Source organism: Epithele typhae (assembly GCF_022376455.1).
Source record: "Epithele typhae strain CBS 203.58 chromosome Unknown BXZ73scaffold_90, whole genome shotgun sequence".
NCBI classification, from domain to species: domain Eukaryota; kingdom Fungi; phylum Basidiomycota; class Agaricomycetes; order Polyporales; family Epitheliaceae; genus Epithele; species Epithele typhae.
The window spans coordinates 1-16,358 of record NW_025954281.1 but is presented as its reverse complement, the minus strand read 5'-3'; the positions used below and the strand labels follow the sequence as shown (position 1 = coordinate 16,358).

The window sequence follows — 16,358 nt, the reverse complement described above, 5'->3', positions numbered from 1 at the left end:
CAGGGTATCAACGTATATTGTCAGAAAACAAGGCCGGGAGTACAGGCGGACGATACACAGTCGTTGTACCAAAGACCTAACTGTTTCAGGAGAGAATAGAAGAGGTGTAATTACAATCCAAAGGGTGGTAGATTATCGACAGATATAGCACAAGACATAAGGAGGGTGGGCGAGGGATTACAGGGCTACGGGCAGAGAGCGTGTTGGGATTATGATATAAGAGAACGGTGTGCGAAGTACGATCGTGTACGCAGCGAGGGGCTGCAGTTGTTGTGTCTAACCAGACAACTCTCGGCGGAAATCACGGATAAAGTTCTTGAACGGCTGGGTGATCCAGCTCAAGAATCCGGGGTTTTCGCTCGTAGTGGGCTCGTAGGACTCCCCGCGCTGGCGGACGGTGCGGTCGGGGGTCTCTTCCGTGTCTTCCTCTCGTGACCGCTTCTTGCTCTTCTGCGGGGTCGACTGGTGCTCCGTCCCCACCACAGTCTCCTCCGTGGAGGCGACGGAAGGGGGCGATCGCAAAGGAAGTTTGCGACTGCGAACCATCAGTACTGAAACAACGAGCAGAGTAGACTGGGTCAACGTACTCGCACGTGGTCTTGTGCTGTTCCCAATTCGTCAAATCGTATTCACGGTCACTCTCGGATTTGACGACGACGCTGCAGTGACCGCAAGTGATGGAATATTCGGCGAACTCCTTGACTTGCGAGTCGTTGACCAAACGGAGCTTGCGTTGGGCAGTGGCAACCCGAGTGCTTGGGCTACTCATATGCTGTCAGAAGATCTCCCCAGGTAGGATAGTACAATTACGCACGTCACGCCGTTACATTTTGACGAATGGCTGCGCCATGGTGAGAGGGAGTAGCGTGTGTTTGTCGCAAGTTTGATCCAAGTCGAGCAACCCTTGCAGAAGACCTTGTTTGGGAGCACTTCGCCGGCGTTGGGACTGGCCTCGATGATCGCCTTACGATCTTCCTCCTTCATGACGCGCTTGTTCAGCCCAGGCGTGCCCGTGATCGAAGGGGCCACCGAAGCGTTCTCGTCTTTGTCGTCTTCTTCGCTCGAGCTACCCCGAATTGGTCGCAACGCAGAAGACGCAGCACAAAGACGCACCTTTCCGACTCCTCCTTTCCGCATCGCTTGCGATGCGCCACCCAACGCTTCATTATGTACCTCAGTTTGGGGTTGAGGTCGACCCATTTGCTACAAGCTTTGCAGTACATGCGATGTGGCTCGACTTCGCCGGAGTTCGGGTCTTCCTCCAGGAATTGACGACGGTCTGCCTCCGTCTTCCGCTGGCGCCTCGTATCGCCTGAGACAGATACCTCGTCTACAAGATCCTCTGAGGTGTCGAGGCGTCTTGCGGGTGTGGATGAGTCGATGGTATACTGACAGATCAAAAAGAACTCACTGGATGGAAGAGCGAGGCTTGACCACGGAACCAGCTTTTGACACCGGCTTCGACACTTGCTCTTCACCGACTAGGGTGTCTTCGCGAGCAAGCGACGCGACGGATCCGGTGCGGGAATGCGGGGCTCGCTTCTTCGTGCTTGCCGGCTTCTTTGCAGATCCTATCTGACTCGCAGGGGTGGCTTTGGGCGACGGTCCGGGGAGGCTATGATACAGGTTCGTCGACGCAAGGTAGGCAGGCAGAGCAAGTGACTCACTAGACATCGACTTTCTTCGGCGTTCTGGACGACATCTGACGGCTTTGGTGAGATTGCGTAGGGACGGGACAGTGGGTGGGGGGCGGGGGAGATGGAGGAAATATGAGCGTGGGACAGATCTTAAACATGCCTCGTCTTAACTGCGACCGCAAGCTGCCCCGGCGTACATCGGCGACACCTCCTTCGCTCCCGCCTCCAACCACAGTCCGACACGGGGGAAACTCACCTTCTCTGCGCGAGAGGATTTGGTCGGCGAAGGCTCGGATTCGGATTCGCTCTCGGAGGGCCTGAGACGGGACAAGTCAGGGGTTGACAACGGGGGGTCGTCGCGTGGGCAGACGCACCCGGTGTCCTTGTAAGTGGCGTCGCGCACTGTCCGCTTCTTCTGCGCGCGTTCGACGCGGTCAGTGGTCACCAGACAAGACGCGGGGACGCGCTGGTGAATTGGCTACACACCTTGGCCCGGCCGCTGTAGGTAACTTTACTAGGGGCCCTGAGCGCGCAAAGTAAGTACCACACCACCCGACGGGATACAGCAGGCGCATTCTGACCTAGTGGGGGACGAAGATAACGCGTCTGCCATGAGAAGAGATGGGAGTGGCCGAGCAAGAGGCTCGTTGCGGTGATCCTTGGTTGATCTCGCGGCAAATCTTTATTAAAGGCCCGGTAAATTATATACCTATATTTACCCGCCCAATCATTCCAGAAATTCGTGGGGTCAGAGGGCGCGCCTTGATCCCGCCAACTCTCATCTGTTCTGCTCTTCGTTGCACCCTTTGGGCAATTGCCTGGTATTGACTGCTGTGAACATGGGAACGACGGAGGTGGCAGCACCGGAAGACTTTCTCTCTGACTCCCTCGAATCCCTCTACGACCATGTCCCCGTTGCCCATTCCACCGCAGGGAGCCTGTTCACGTACCAGCCATTCACCGGAGGGCCGGTCATATCCCTCATGACCCCCGATACACAAGCAGCGAACTGGGCTCTTCACGCCTCCTCGATATGGTCTTCTTCCCTCTATGTGGCTGAGCACCTCGACGACCTCCACCTACACAAGTTCGCATCGATAACTCAGCAGGAAAGTCGGCCTTTACGAGTCCTCGAGCTCGGCGCGGGCGCAGGTCTACCGAGCATCCTTCTTGCCAAAACCTTCCACAACGTCTTCGTGACCTGTAGCGACTACCCGGACCCGGACCTCATCGGGACACTGGCGGAGAACGCCAAACGGAACGAAGCCGTCGACCGCTGTCGCGTCGTCCCGTTCGCCTGGGGATCCGATCCTTCTCCTCTTCTCCGCTCCCAGGCTGCACACACCGATCCCGTCCCTGGGTTTGACGTCGTTCTCGCCGCAGACACGCTGTGGAACTCGGACACGCACCGTCTCTTTGTAAAGTCGCTGCAAATCACGCTGAAGCGGGCACCTCATGCACGCATACACTTGGTCGCAGGCTTGCATACGGGGCGGTATGTGCTCGAGTCGTTCCTGAAGCTCATGCCCGAGGCCGGGTTCGTTGCAGAGCAGCTGGAAGAGAGGCGAGTGGGCGGGACGGAGGAGCGAGCGTGGAGCGTGGAAAGGGCGGATGGCGAGGATGAGCAAGAGAGGCGAAGATGGGTTATTTGGATGGTGTTCAAGTGGGCAGACTGTTAGTGGCTCTCGGTATGTGCGGTCAGTATGCTTTCATATCAATCTCAACCTGCTTGCCCAGCTTCCCTCTGCCATCCGCGCATTTTTACTCCGAACAAGGCACAATTGAATGCTACTCCATGGACTCGTCTACACACACCAACGGACGCCATTTTAACCAACTTCTCACACGTCTTTTCTCCACCGTTTCCGCGAAATCCTCCACCTCCACCCACTGCAATCCACGCTGCAAGTACTCGGCCGACCCAGGAGAACACGTGAAGTACGTAGATGAAGTCACCGACGTTTCGGTCGACGACCGCAGCGACCCGTCATGCACGCGAAGGCTCGGCGAGGTCCACTCAAACCATGGGTGTGGTGCATCTCCATCGGCGCTGTATGGTCTACCGTACGAGATCTCGACGTCCTATACGGCCGGCTTCAGCAAACTAGCATTAGGTCGACGCGAAGCAAGAGTCACCTCGTCAGTGACAAGCACTTCCAGCCCATGGGTGGGTCTTTCTGGCGACGTCGGTATCCCCGCTTCCAGGGCTTTCCAATCCCTGTGGACTATGGTCAGTTTCCGGCTGTACGGGCGACGCGATATCACTTCGACTCACACTCCACGAAACCACGGATGCTTCTTCAACTTGCGAATGCTCGGCCGCTTCGTCGGGTTTTTCTCCAGCATCTTCGTCAGTAGATCTCGAGCCTTCGGGTCAACATCGTCGAGGCCAAATGTCGCAGGCCAACAATCCGTCCTATCGATTATCTCTGCCAACCCCTGGGTCTTCGGGAGCAATCCGAAAGGCAGCTGTCCAAGTCCACGAGTCAGCGACCAACTCTCCGGATTCACGAGGACACCCACCTTCCCCGTCAGCATGCAATACAAGACCACCCCCGCCCCCCACACGTCCACCGCATACGAGTAGCACCCCGAGTAGACCTCCGGCGCGATGTACCCCGGGGTCCCGACCAACGCGTGCGAAACCTCCCTCCCGCCTCCCTCCTCTGCCTCCCCGCCCATCCGCCGCCCGTCCCACGCAGCGACGCCGCTCCACGCCGCGCCCGTTTCTTGCGCCGCGAAGTCCCGCGCGATCCCAAAGTCCGCGAGCACGAGCCGGCCGTCGTCCGCGAGCATGACGTTGTCCGGCTTCACGTCCCGGTGGACGACGCGCCGCGCGTGCAGCCGCTCGAGCGCGACGAGCAGCTCCGCGCACCACGCCCGCGCCCGCGCCGCGGGTGCGGTCCCGTGCCGCTTGAGCCACTGCATCAGGTCCCCGCGCGGGTAGTAGTCCTGCTCGGCCCAACCACCGGACGGTCAGCGGCGCCCCTAGGACGGAAAGACGGCAAAATGGCGCGCACCGTGAGCAGGTAGAAGTTGTCCGTGTCCTCGAAGCTGCCCCGCAGCGGCGCGAAGGTGTGGTCCCCACCGCGGGCCCCGGGAGCCCCCGAGCCTTGCGTGGCGAACGCGCGCCCGAGGGCTTGCTCGCAGAAGATCGCGGGGTAGTCGCGCAGCGGGAGCCCATTCTTCGCGATGACCTTCATCGCGAGGCGCTTTTCGGAGACGGTGTCCTGGACAAGGTACACGGTTCCGTGCCCCCCGCGGCCGAGCATGCGCAGGGGGAGGAAGTCGGCGGTGGTCAAGGACCGGGGAGGCTTCGGGGTGCGAGCGGGGGTGCTGGTAGGCGGCGAGGCGAAGGGCGGGGGCGAGAAGGGCGGCGACGAGGGCGAGAGCGAGAAGTTGGTGATGGACCGCGGTAGGTGGTGGAGGGTGTGGGTGAGGGGGGCAGACAGGGCGGAGAACGACGAGAGGCATCGGCGGAGGGGAGACTTGAGTGGGCTTGGCTTATAAGACAACTCGTCTTCGGGAATGCTGATGAAATCGTGGTCGAAAAGCGTCTGTAGGCATGTCAAGGTGGTGTGGAGGACGACTATAGCAGACGTACGTCTTCGGTGCCGTCAAAACCCATGGTGCTCGCTTAGTGTGTCCGATGGGCTAAGAGCGAGAGCACGGCGAGGAGACGAGGCTCTGGTACGAACCATGCCTGCTGAAGGTCACCGACACTGCGGGGTGATATGGCATACCAGGGCTGACGGGCTGACTCCAGCGAGGAACAGGTCAGCCTCGTTCCAGAACGTGTTGGGCCCAGACCGACAGATGCGAGGAGAGACAGATATCGGTCCCGATTCGAATTCGTGCACTCTCGTCTTTGGATAAGTTTTTGTGAACCACGGCGTTGCGAAAGCGACGCTCAAACTTGAACGAAGTGAACGCAGAGACTTGGAAATAAGGATACATGTATTAGATTACATCCGACGTGCAGTTGCGTGGAGGTACAGATCTAGCAGTCCGAGGAACCATACCGATCGGCATAAAGCAAGTGAGGACAAGTGGTGTCGCTTGACGACTACTTGGACGACATGACGTAGCCCGACGTATCCAGGACTTGCTTGCCGCATATTGCACACACACCTCTCTTATACGCGCAGCCTAGAGACCGTTGTTGATCGCAGAAGGATTATGTAGGGCCACAACGAGACTCACCATGACAGTATTTCGCCTTGTTCTGCGTCACCGTCGACTTGCAGTCCTTGCATTTACCTTGGTAAGGCTGACAAGGGAGTTGCAGTCAGCCGCACCTTTCCTCCCGCAATGCATGGCGAACGCACCTGGAACCTGTTCCTAGAGCTCCCTGGCCTACTCAACAACTTGTTCTCCCCAACTTTCCGCGAGCCTTCCTTGATCGACTGTGAGGTCGACTGGAACGGGTCAGGTGCAGCAAGTTTGGATGTTTTCTGAAGTTGGGGAGGCCGTAAGCACGAAGCGACAAGCTAGTCAGGGCTCAATACGCACAGTCTCGCATTTCTTGCAGACCATTATGTGTCGTGGGTCAGAACTGGGGCGAGGAAAGGAGAGAGGAGATGAGGGTACCTGCTGGAGCGGTCTGCGCCAGGCCACAGCTGTATTGCCGCACAGTTACGTAACACTATTCCAAAACGACTTGATAACCGGCGCCTAGAACTTGACTTCAAACCACTGTCTCCACGTACGAGACCAAACCCGCGAATAGCACTTTCGAGCTTTAGCAGCTCAGAATGTTCCGAGGAGGCCGGCTTGGGGCTGAGAATCCGGTTCGAAACCCAACCACCTGCCGTCTGGGCTCTAGAGGCTGACCGTGTTGAGTTCTTCTGTAAGCTCCTCCTCTCATGGCGCATCTGGCTTACCTGTTCGCCTTCATTCCCTACGTGCCTGCAGGACACGCTACTACAGTTGCACTCGGAAGTTATTGCTCCACGACGAACAACCGCATAGACCCTAGCAGCGGCCACTTCTCTGGGGAGTGCGGCGACACCCGTTTCTGTTCTGGCCCAACCAACGGAACGTGTCAGCCACGACTTTGCCGACGCGACGAGTTTCCCTTCGGCTTCGATCGTGGGACGGTTCTCCCTCCTCTCTGCAAGAACGGGACGTTCTGCCCAGACGAAGGAAGCGGCTGCAAGCCACTCCTCTCGGTTGGCGAGACGTGCCAGTACGACCGCGACGACCAGTGTGCACCGCCGACCCCGGCGAAGTCCCACGTCCTCGCAGGCTTGCGAAATGCCGAGGAGGCCGTTTGTCTCAAGGCTAAGTGCATGTACGCGAGTCGTATGTTGGGTCTTGTGGGATATCGAACTGACACGGTGACCTTCACAGGCACGCAAACGGGACGCTCGGGCACCCTTGCGTCCTCGATACCGCGATGTACTCGGACGGCGAGTTCACGAACACGATCTTGCGCCACAACTGCCAGGCGCCGATGTTCTACTGCCACTCGACCGAAGGCGTATGCGTCCCTACGCAGAAGCTGGGATTATCATGCACTTCCGACCAGGAATGCCGTTCTGTATGAATTATATTGCTGCCCGCAGTCGGATCATCCTGACTTCCGCCTGTAGTTTCATTGCGGCGCAGCTGGTGCATGCTTGGACCCTGCCGGTACACCCGTTAACGTGGAGGTTTGGCAGCTAGTCATCACTGGACTGGCCATTCTCGCAGGCAAGAGTCTTCCGTTGCTGCTTGAGCCCTTTATGCTCACCATCATCACGGCACAGTGATGGTCTTCGTCATCGTATCGCTGGTGATAGTCCATAGGCGTCTTCGTAAGAAGAGATACGACGAAATTCGGGAATACTACGAGGAGCAAACCAGGTGAGTGATATTGAATTGCGTAGCTATTTTGTCTCATGCTTGCATACCAGTCTCAGACAATGCCTCACGAAGCTGCATGCTGCGGCGTTGGACAACTACGAGAAGCAACGGAGTCGGTATGACTGAAGGAGTTCAATATCTACTTCGTCCCCTTCGACCCTTTGTTGCACTTTTGTGCTGCTTTAAGACCGTTCATTTGACGTCTGCCAACAAACATGATATATCATCGATGCTTTGACAATGTTTCCGCCCACCAGTGACTGTCACACGTGTAACAGACGGACGATAGGATAACTGCATATTCCACTTGTACAGTACATAAGAGCCCGCGGTTCGCCGTCGGAATCATAGAAGTCGCCAGATGCCGGCACGCAACGCAAACCGGCTTCTCAGCACTTCAGCGTTGGGTGGTAAGTACTGTACACCGGTCGCCGGGTCGGAGTGTCGTTGGTTTATTATCAAGTCCAGCCTTTCTATTGTGCAGCGGTTCCTGATGCATTGATGGCAGTGGCAACGCGGTCCTGCAGAACGACGCTCCTCGCGCTGAGTGCTAGCGTGCGGCTTCCGGCGCGTTGGTCGATTCTGTGACCCGTCATGACCCTCTTCGCGGTGGCCGTCTTCCGGTTCGACAGCACGCCAGACGGAAGCAGGGTGGTATTATACACATGCAATATACTCATACACTCAGTGCCGTCGTCAAGACACCAAGAGAGAGAGAGAGAGAGAGAGAGAGAGAGAGCGTTAGAGTCTCCCGGTTCGTAGCAGCCGTCGTGCCCTCTGTTCACGAAGCCGCACCCCCCGGCCGCTCGCCGCCCGCCTAGAGCGTGTAGCGGTACCCGCTCCACTCGTCGCCCTTGTCGCGTTTCGCGTCCGCGACGGACGCGTACGACCCGTTGCGCGCCGCGAGCTCCACCTCGCGGTCGTCGTTGAGGCCGCGCACGTGCTCGTCGCGCTCGCCGCGGTCGCGCCGCGGGTTCTCCCGCGCGAGCGCGATACGGTAGACGAGCGCCATGAGGAGGCCGATCGCGATGTACATGAGCACGATGCCGTGCCCGAGCGTGTACCAGGGCGCGTCGCGTGCGCGGTACTGCCGGGCGTTAGCTGGGGTCCGCGTGCAGAGGGGAGGGGAGGAGAGAGAAAGACGCACGACGTTGGACGAGACAGCGCCGTTGATGTTGCCCCAGGAAATGACCATGGCGAGCGAGACCGAGCGCTTGTACGAGCCCTCGACGTTGTTCGACACCCAGGCGATGATGTTCGGGATGTTCGGGTAGATGCCGATCGCGGCGAGGTAGACGGCGACGTACGAGAGCGCCGCGTTCCGCGACGCGATCAGGATGATGTACCCCGCGAGCCCGACGCACATCGAGCCCCTATGCGCGCGCGAGAGAGAGCATATAAGCGGCGGGTGACATATAGTGAGGGAGCACGCACATGGTCCAGTACCCGCGGTTCCCGTACCGGTCGGTGATGTACCCGACCGCGCAGGTCGCGATGCACGCGACGGCGTACACCGGCACGGAGAGCAGGTTCGCGGGGGTGGCGGTATAGCCTGCCCCGACACACACCGAGTCAGCGTTCGCTCGCTCGCACACACGAACACAGACGACGACGCACCGAGTTCCTTGATGATGCTGGGCAGGAAGAGCGAGAACGCGTAGAGCGGGCCGTCCGCGCCCATGTACAGGAACATCCCGACCCACGTCTTCCAGTCGACCAGGCTCTTCCAGATGTAGCGCCAGCGGAGCTCCTCGCCCGCGGCGCTGTGCTGGCTGTCCGCCTGGAGGCGGCGGATGACGAAGGTGCGCTCCTGCTCGGTGAGGAACTTGGCGGTGTCGGGGAAGTCCTGGATGATCCAGAAGGAGGCGGCGCCGGCGACGACGGTGATGAGGCCCTCGAGGATGAAGATCCACGCCCAGGCGGGCTTGCCGCCGACGCCGTCCATGTTCGAGATCGCGGCCTGGCGGGCGGGTGAGCGGCGCGGTCTCGGGAGAGGGAGACGGAGGGACGGACCGCGAGAAGGCCACCGAACGCGCCGGAGACGGTGGCGGCAGAGAAGAAGACGGCAGCGCGGATGCCGAACTCGGAGCGCTTGTACCAGCTGCGGTGTGGGAGTGCGAGCTGAGCGGCGGACGGAAGACGGGAGCGGAAAACCGACCAGGAGAGGTAGTAGTTGACGCCCGGGAAGAGGCCGGCTTCGAACATGCCGAGCAGCCATCGCATGCCTGCATTTTTGGGGAAGACGGTCGGTGCTAATCTAAGCCGCGGGTCGCGCGCAGGAGGGAGTGGGAGGATGCGCACCCAGGAGACCACCGTAGTTGTGTACCAAGCCCTGGACGGTCTGGAGAGTGCGGAGGTGGAGTGGGCACGACGCGACACAAACGCGAACCAGGCTGACGCACCATCATGATGCCCCAGCAGAACATGAGCAGCGAGAGCCAGATGGAGGGACGGAGGCGTTTGAGGAACACATTGGACGGCACCTGCGACACCGCTCTCAGCGACCACCCGCGCGCGACGCGTGCCAGACTCGAGCACCGACCTCGAAGATCGCGTACGAGAAGAAGAAAATGGTGAGCGAGATGAGGTACTGGGGGTCACTGATGCCCAAGTCCTTCTCCAAGTGGTACAGCTGCGAGCGTCGTCAGCCGGCCTCCGCGCGGGCGCGTAGTCCGCTCACCTTTGCATTTCCGATGCTCGTGCGGTCGAGGAAGGAGAGGAGTAGAGGAAGGAGAGCCAGGGATCAGGTAGAGGTCGAGCTTGCGCAGGAGCTTCTTCTCGTCCACGCCGCTGGTGTCGACGTGCGCGTTGTACGGCGCGTGCTCGGTCTCGTTCACCTCCGCGGCCTGAGCCTTCTCGTCCGAGACCGACGCAGTGGACGGCGGGCGGGCGGCCTTCTCCTCGTCGTGCATCGTCGACATCTTCTCCGGATGTTGGGTGCGGGCGGGGTGCGGCGACGCGTTGAATGGACGACGTCCGGGAGAAGGAGGAGACCGAGGGGGGCTGGGAACGCGGTGGGGGAGCGCGCCCTCGGGGCGGATTACGGCTGCTTATGTCTCGTTTGGCAGGGACGAGACGCGCGCCGTGCGCCGGTTGCGCATCGCGAGAGCTTGTGCGACTGGTGGGGGATGCTCATCCAGTCGCTTGTCGTGGTCATGGGTTCGCCGGGAGCGAGCGGGCAGATCGTGAGAGACGTGCGCGGCTGCCCCTTGGGGCAAGGCGGGGCCCACGCACCCCCGCGCTTCTGTTGAGACTTGGAGCCGTGCCTGAGCGTCGCGCGGTAAACGGCTGAGCTCCGCCTGCGAGTAGTCTCTGTCAACCAATGACGACCTTGGCACAGCGAACGAAGAGGTGCGGAACAGCATTCCCGGCTGGTTCGACTCAAGTGATTGTACTCGGGGGCCCGCCAAATCTGTTTGTCTTTGCTTGAGGTCGTAGGACATCGGAGCAGCAGCGGACGGCCATGACATTTCGTATTCCAGAATATTCACCAAATCTTCACTAGTTCACTCGTGACCCACCCATCTTCCAAAATTTCCAACGCTTCAGGCGCAGCGACTGACAAGACTGTCCGCGGCCACAACGCGGCCCGTCCGACGCAAACTACGCAGAGATTCGTTTCCAATTCCACCGATACAGGCTCGGTTCGTACTATACAGTATTCCGGTCCCAGCACCAACGAATGCATATATTCCCGACCAGCCTCACGTTCCGCCCGGTTTCACCGACACGACACGACGCCACTGAAGCGTCGCGCAATCCCGTGGCCAACTGCGGCCTGGACTAGTAGCGGCACGCAAACCGCCAATGACGACCTCGACCTCGACCCGGGCCAGCCACGCACGACAGAGAGATACGATCCACCACTCAAGTACTCACTCCGCCTTCCGCCCCGCGCCGGCCCTCCTCCGGTCCCACTCCGCCCGCCAGAGCGCGTACTGCGCCTCCGTCCCCGCGTCCCCCACACCGCCCACCCGTCCCGGAGCCGGAGCCACGCGCCGGGCGCGCTCGCGAGCAGCGCGGCGCGGAGCCGGCCGGGCGCGGAGCGCGGCCGCCGCGCGGGGAGGAGCTCGACGAGGGCGTAGTACGCCGTGCCGAACGCGGCGCCAATCGCGAAGCCCCAGAGGACCTGCGGGGCGGTGTGGTACGAGAGGTGGTACCTGCGGCCGCCGGTGGGGTGGGAGTCAGATGTGCGGGGATGCGGGCGGGAGGCGGGAAGCAGGAGACGCACCTGGAGTATGCGACCGCGCAGGACAACGCGAGGATGGCGGTGAAGAGGAGGACGTCGCGCGCGGCGTCCACGAGCGCGGACCCGGTCGTCGGGAAGCGGTGGCGGAGGGAGAAGTGGAGGACGAGGAAGCTGGCGAAGTAGCCCATCCACTGGCTGTGCGACGACGGGAAGCCGTACCCGTCTCCGAGGTCCGCTGCGCGCGGCCGGCCGCGATTCGATCAAGACGTGGCGCGAGGGACGTGTGTTGGGAGGGTGCTCACCGTTCGGCCGTTCCTCCTGGATGGCGTGCTTCAGCGCGTAGTTGAAGCACTCGCAGAGCATCTGCCCCGCCCACATCTCCAGGAAGAGCAGCTCGCGCGTCCACACCGTCAGCGCCGCATATGCAGGCTGCCGCCACCGTCAGTCGACGTGTCCTCGCGCCACGTTGTGTTCGACAACGTACGTTGAGCAGGATCGGAGTCAACGTCAGGAGCGCGAGAACTTGAGACGTCGAGGAATCGGCATCGTCTGTCGTTCATGGAAGCACGCTGTTACGGTTTGCGACTGTTCGCATTGAGAGAACGGAACAGACTTACAAAGAACGTAAGTGACGTCTAGTGCGGCACGAGGAACAGCGGGGGGTTCCATCTTGCAGTGTTGGGAGTGAAAGCAGTGGGATAGTGTTCAAAGGATAATGATGATGGGTAGAGAGGCCAGTAGATAGTGTTTGTGCAAGAGACGATACCAAAATGTGGGAGGAAGAGGGACAAGACGCATATAGGCGCCCATAAGCGTTGACGTCAGAGCCCTATTGGCCACGGCAGGGCGGGTAACCTCGGTGGTCACCTAGAGCTCGCAAGACTACGAGGCGGTCCATCGGCTGCAAATATGATGGGCTTTGGCAGGTGCAACTTTGAAGGTAGCGCGCAACAGGTGATCACTGCTAGTCCACAATCCCCAGTCTACTCTTGTCTCCAAGCACGATGTTGTCAATCAGCCTCGTCTTCCCCACCCACATCGCCCCGCTCAAAATCACCGGCCGCTCCGCGTCCTCCTGCTCCCATTCGCGCCGAGTTACACGGTCCGGGACCACGTCGAACGTCTCCGGGTCGTTCATCTCGATGTAGTCGAAGCGGATCTCGACGGCCCCACCGACCTCTTCCTCCTTCGCGGCGACGACCGCGCGCGCACACCCCACGCAGTCCGCTTTCGGTTTGCCCGCACCCCACGCGGCTTCGGCCGCGCACAGCGCGGCGTACAGCGCGGGCGCGACGTTCTCTCGCTCGTACGGGGCGAGGTACGCGTTGCGCGAGGAGAGCGCCAGCGACGTGTGTGGGTCCCTGGGATCGCGGCGGCTGAGATCTGAGAAGCGCAGGGGGAGGGGACGGCGGTGCAGATCAGAGACTTACCGCGCGGTCGGGACGATGACCACGTTCCGCGGCTCCGGGTGGGACAGGAGCAGGTCCTGCGCGAGCCGGCGGAGCAGGACGGCCTGCTGGATGTCCTTCTGGCCAAAGTACGCGCGCGTCGGCTGCGCGAGGCGCGGTCAGCCCTTTCCCGGCGGGAGGGCGGGCAGGCTGGGGGACGGACCTGGACGGCGTTGAAGAGCTTCGTGACCACGGTCGCGACGCCGCGGAAGAACGTGGGCCGCGACGCGCCCTCCATCTGGTGCCCGAACCCCTTGACCTCGACGAAGGTGCCCGTCTGCGCGCGCACGTCCTGCGTGATCCCGCCCGGGTACATCTCCGCCACGCTCGGGACGAAGACGGCGCTGGGCGCGCGGGGCCGGAGGGGGTGGGGACGGCGAGGGCCTCGAGGAGCGCGAGGTCGCCGGGGAGAGTGCGCGGGTACGTCGCGAGGTCTTCGTGGGGCGCGAACTGGGCCGGGTTGACGAAGATGGAGAGCACGGTGAGGTCGTTCTGCGCGAGCGAGCGCCGGACTGTGCGGCGCGCGGGTCTGAGGGGCGAGGGGGATGGGTCATGGCTGGCGTGACGGACCTAGGGAGAGGTGGCCCTCGTGCAGAGCCCCCATGGTGGCGACGAAGCCGACCGACTTGTTCTCTTCAAAGGCCTTTTGTCTCCATTCGCGATACTTGGCTACTGTGGGGAAGAGAGGGATGGAGGAGGGGGGCAGCTCTGTGGACATAGTGCGTGTCCAGCACGGCCGGGGTGATGGGCGAAGTGCAGAGGAGAAGGTGAAGACCTGTTTACGAGAGATTGTGTAGATCGTGGGCGGCATAAAGCACGGAGAGACGGCGCAAGAGGAGCGAAAACGAGGATGAGCCCATGGTCGGACGATGCGCAAAGCAGGGAGATCCGAGTCTGCTCCGGGATCGGCACCGAGTCACGACCACGCACATCACGCGCTCGCGCTCGCCACGACGCTCACGATGCCCACGGCGCTCGCGATGCACTCGTTGCTGGCAACCGCGGTGACCTTGAAAGCCACTCCGGAAGATGGCGACACCCGTCTTTCCCGGGCTCAACGCGCTACACAGTGCCGCTCTCCTGACTGATCTCCTGCGCCAAGTCCACAATCCATGTCCCCCGCGTCCCACCAGGTTCTGCTGGTCGACGAGATCCTGCGGATCATCATCGACGCGCTTGTAACCTACGACTGGGCACGACCGACACGGGATGGTTATGACCACGCGAGCCGCCAGCGCGCGCTCTTCAACCTCGCGCTCACATGTCGCGCACTCGCAGAGCCAGCAAGTGATGCGCTTTGGGAAACGTTCTTCGACGGCAACGTCTGGACGCTCGTCCGCATAGGGGGCTTCCGTCGTCTTCCCCCAGGACCCAACTGGCCCGTCACCTTACCTGTATGTGCGTCCGTCGTATCTCGTCCATCGTCTCATTTATCGCTCGCTGTCATCCAGAATAGTGGTCCAGTAATCGCTGACGACTGGGCAGCGTTCCGCCGCTGTGCCGCGCGCGTACATCAAATCGAGTACTGGTCGGGCAGAGGGGCCAACAAGGACCTGGAAATCCGTCCTTCCGTATGGGAGATGCTCGCCGACAAGCTCGGCGGCGAGACTCTCTTTTCCCGCCTCAAGACCCTCTCGTGGCGGGCGACCTATCCAGAGGCCGAAGTCTACCGGAGATCGCGGGCGCTGCATGTTCTCATGTCCCCCTCTGTCACCACCCTTTGCTCAGCGCAGGCCAATTGGTGGCCGAAACTTCGGAAAGACCTGAGCATCATCGCAGAGCGCTGCCCAGTCCTCCAGGCCATCGACGTCCGACACATGAGCTCTCTCGACGCCGTCTCCCTCGCCGCCTGCCGCGCCCTCCGCCGCATCGAAGTCGCCACGCTCACCGACAGCGCCCTCTCGCGCCTCGCCCACCTCGCCCACCTCGACGCCCTCCTCTGCCGCCACCTGAAGCCGTTCGAGCACCCCGAGCCCCCGCCGCTCTGGCCGCCCCGCGCCTTCCCGCGCCTCCGCACCTTCTCGCTGCTCGTCTGCCCGCCCCCCGCGGACCTCGCCCCCCTCTGGGCCGCGCTCGCTGCCGCCCCGTGCACATCCGCCACGTTCCCCACGCCCGCGCCGCTCCCCGCGCTCTGCGCCCCGCACGCCCGCTTCGGCGCGTCTCTCCGCGCGCTCACCCTCGCGCTCACCCTGCCCGCCACGCTCCGCCCCGCGCTCGCGCCGCTGTACGACCTCCGCGCACTCGAGGCGCTCCGCGTGGACGCGCCCGTCACGGACGTCGCGGACACGGACGTCGCGCGCATGGCCCGCGCGTGGCCCGCGCTCGTGCACCTCTGGCTCGGCGAGCAGCTCGCACCCGAGCGCGCGCCGTCGGTGCTCGCGCTCGTCGGCCTCGCGGAGCGCTGCCGCGCGCTCGAGGCCGCGCTGGTCAACGTCGCGGACGTGTCCGAGGCGGAGATTGCGCTACTCGAGGAGCGCGCCGCGGCCGTTGTTACCGGCGGCGGGCAGCAGCGGCTGGTGCAGTGGCGCTTGGCGGGGGCGCGGTGGGCAGAGAGGTTGGAGGTGGCGGACGCGGGGCGGCTGGCGCGCGCGGTGAGCGCGCTGTTTCCGGCGCTGGAGGGCGACGGCGTGTTGTGCGCCTGGGAGCGGAGGGAGACGCGGTACGAGAGCCTGCCGACGTGGCGGGGCGCGACGCGGCACACGGCGGCGTACGCGTTTCTGCTGGAGCTGGACGAGATCCAGGCGGGGAGGAGGAGCAGCCTGCATTGCGCTGTATCCAAGTGACCGCGTGCGACTCTGGCGACACTGCTGCCGCACTTATCCCCATCGTTTGTCCCACCTCCCGACACTTTCAGCCATGGCCCACGAGCCGCTCGCACCAGGCTCCCCAGGTTCGTGTTGGTGGATGATCGTCCATGTGTGCGTTGAATCCGCTCGTGGAAGCCGCGGTGGTGGGCCTTGAGAACCGCGGTCTGGAAGATATGTGACGGGAGAAGTGGGGATGCACGATGCCGTGACGGCCACAAACTTGACGTTCGGGGCATTTGGAGAACTAGAGACGACGCGTGAACAGTCGTCGGCGCACCCAATCGAAAACGCTCACCATACAGTGTCGATGACGGACTTCACAAAACGAGGCGATATCAGGCCTTGCACGCGTATGGTGGTGACGTCTCCGACTTCAGACCGTTCTGGCGGCGTGTACACCGCGATGTAGGAATCGCATCGGTCCACGGAG

General features: G+C 61.9%; 9 protein-coding genes across 9 annotated transcripts; 3 read left to right on the top strand and 6 right to left on the bottom strand.

Moving 5' to 3' along the window:
* Positions 1 to 276: 276 nt before the first annotated feature.
* Positions 277 to 1,702, bottom strand: BXZ73DRAFT_92876 (uncharacterized protein; the record flags this gene model as incomplete). The annotated part of the gene is made up of 6 exons (XM_048026509.1): positions 277 to 535; positions 588 to 761; positions 815 to 1,066; positions 1,114 to 1,359; positions 1,412 to 1,615; positions 1,668 to 1,702. The coding sequence occupies 6 exons, from the start codon at positions 1,700 to 1,702 to the stop codon at positions 277 to 279; spliced, it is 1,170 nt and encodes a 389-aa protein (XP_047872397.1).
* Positions 1,703 to 2,476: 774 nt separating this feature from the next.
* On the top strand, positions 2,477 to 3,316 carry BXZ73DRAFT_81765 (uncharacterized protein; the record flags this gene model as incomplete). The annotated part of the gene is made up of 1 exon (XM_048023567.1): positions 2,477 to 3,316. The coding sequence occupies one exon, from the start codon at positions 2,477 to 2,479 to the stop codon at positions 3,314 to 3,316; it is 840 nt and encodes a 279-aa protein (XP_047872396.1).
* Positions 3,317 to 3,719: 403 nt separating this feature from the next.
* Positions 3,720 to 5,265, bottom strand: BXZ73DRAFT_81764 (kinase-like domain-containing protein; the record flags this gene model as incomplete). Its single annotated transcript, XM_048023566.1, has 5 exons — positions 3,720 to 3,855; positions 3,913 to 4,106; positions 4,161 to 4,589; positions 4,658 to 5,194; positions 5,242 to 5,265. The coding sequence occupies 5 exons, from the start codon at positions 5,263 to 5,265 to the stop codon at positions 3,720 to 3,722; spliced, it is 1,320 nt and encodes a 439-aa protein (XP_047872395.1).
* Positions 5,266 to 5,703: 438 nt separating this feature from the next.
* Positions 5,704 to 6,173, bottom strand: BXZ73DRAFT_92873 (PDZ-binding protein; the record flags this gene model as incomplete). Its single annotated transcript, XM_048026508.1, has 4 exons — positions 5,704 to 5,786; positions 5,841 to 5,907; positions 5,966 to 6,091; positions 6,150 to 6,173. The coding sequence occupies 4 exons, from the start codon at positions 6,171 to 6,173 to the stop codon at positions 5,704 to 5,706; spliced, it is 300 nt and encodes a 99-aa protein (XP_047872394.1).
* A 329-nt stretch (positions 6,174 to 6,502) lies between these two features.
* Positions 6,503 to 7,610, top strand: BXZ73DRAFT_55192 (uncharacterized protein; the record flags this gene model as incomplete). The annotated part of the gene is made up of 5 exons (XM_048021301.1): positions 6,503 to 6,930; positions 6,990 to 7,179; positions 7,232 to 7,337; positions 7,388 to 7,484; positions 7,535 to 7,610. 5 exons carry the CDS (start codon positions 6,503 to 6,505, stop codon positions 7,608 to 7,610), a joined length of 897 nt encoding a protein of 298 aa, XP_047872393.1.
* Positions 7,611 to 8,301: 691 nt separating this feature from the next.
* BXZ73DRAFT_92871 (MFS general substrate transporter) lies at positions 8,302 to 10,405 on the bottom strand (the record flags this gene model as incomplete). The annotated part of the gene is made up of 10 exons (XM_048026507.1): positions 8,302 to 8,571; positions 8,632 to 8,857; positions 8,919 to 9,036; positions 9,102 to 9,444; positions 9,498 to 9,585; positions 9,643 to 9,709; positions 9,786 to 9,825; positions 9,887 to 9,967; positions 10,027 to 10,116; positions 10,271 to 10,405. The coding sequence occupies 10 exons, from the start codon at positions 10,403 to 10,405 to the stop codon at positions 8,302 to 8,304; spliced, it is 1,458 nt and encodes a 485-aa protein (XP_047872392.1).
* A 2,232-nt stretch (positions 10,406 to 12,637) lies between these two features.
* BXZ73DRAFT_92870 (Pantoate-beta-alanine ligase) lies at positions 12,638 to 13,839 on the bottom strand (the record flags this gene model as incomplete). The annotated part of the gene is made up of 5 exons (XM_048026506.1): positions 12,638 to 13,034; positions 13,104 to 13,225; positions 13,285 to 13,437; positions 13,497 to 13,633; positions 13,692 to 13,839. 5 exons carry the CDS (start codon positions 13,837 to 13,839, stop codon positions 12,638 to 12,640), a joined length of 957 nt encoding a protein of 318 aa, XP_047872391.1.
* A 394-nt stretch (positions 13,840 to 14,233) lies between these two features.
* BXZ73DRAFT_106737 (uncharacterized protein) lies at positions 14,234 to 15,904 on the top strand (the record flags this gene model as incomplete). The annotated part of the gene is made up of 2 exons (XM_048016707.1): positions 14,234 to 14,515; positions 14,573 to 15,904. 2 exons carry the CDS (start codon positions 14,234 to 14,236, stop codon positions 15,902 to 15,904), a joined length of 1,614 nt encoding a protein of 537 aa, XP_047872390.1.
* A 33-nt stretch (positions 15,905 to 15,937) lies between these two features.
* Positions 15,938 to 16,351, bottom strand: BXZ73DRAFT_55236 (uncharacterized protein; the record flags this gene model as incomplete). Its single annotated transcript, XM_048021305.1, has 2 exons — positions 15,938 to 16,172; positions 16,224 to 16,351. Coding segments are annotated over 2 exons (363 nt in total), but the record flags the coding sequence as incomplete, so codon positions are not given.
* Positions 16,352 to 16,358: the final 7 nt, after the last annotated feature.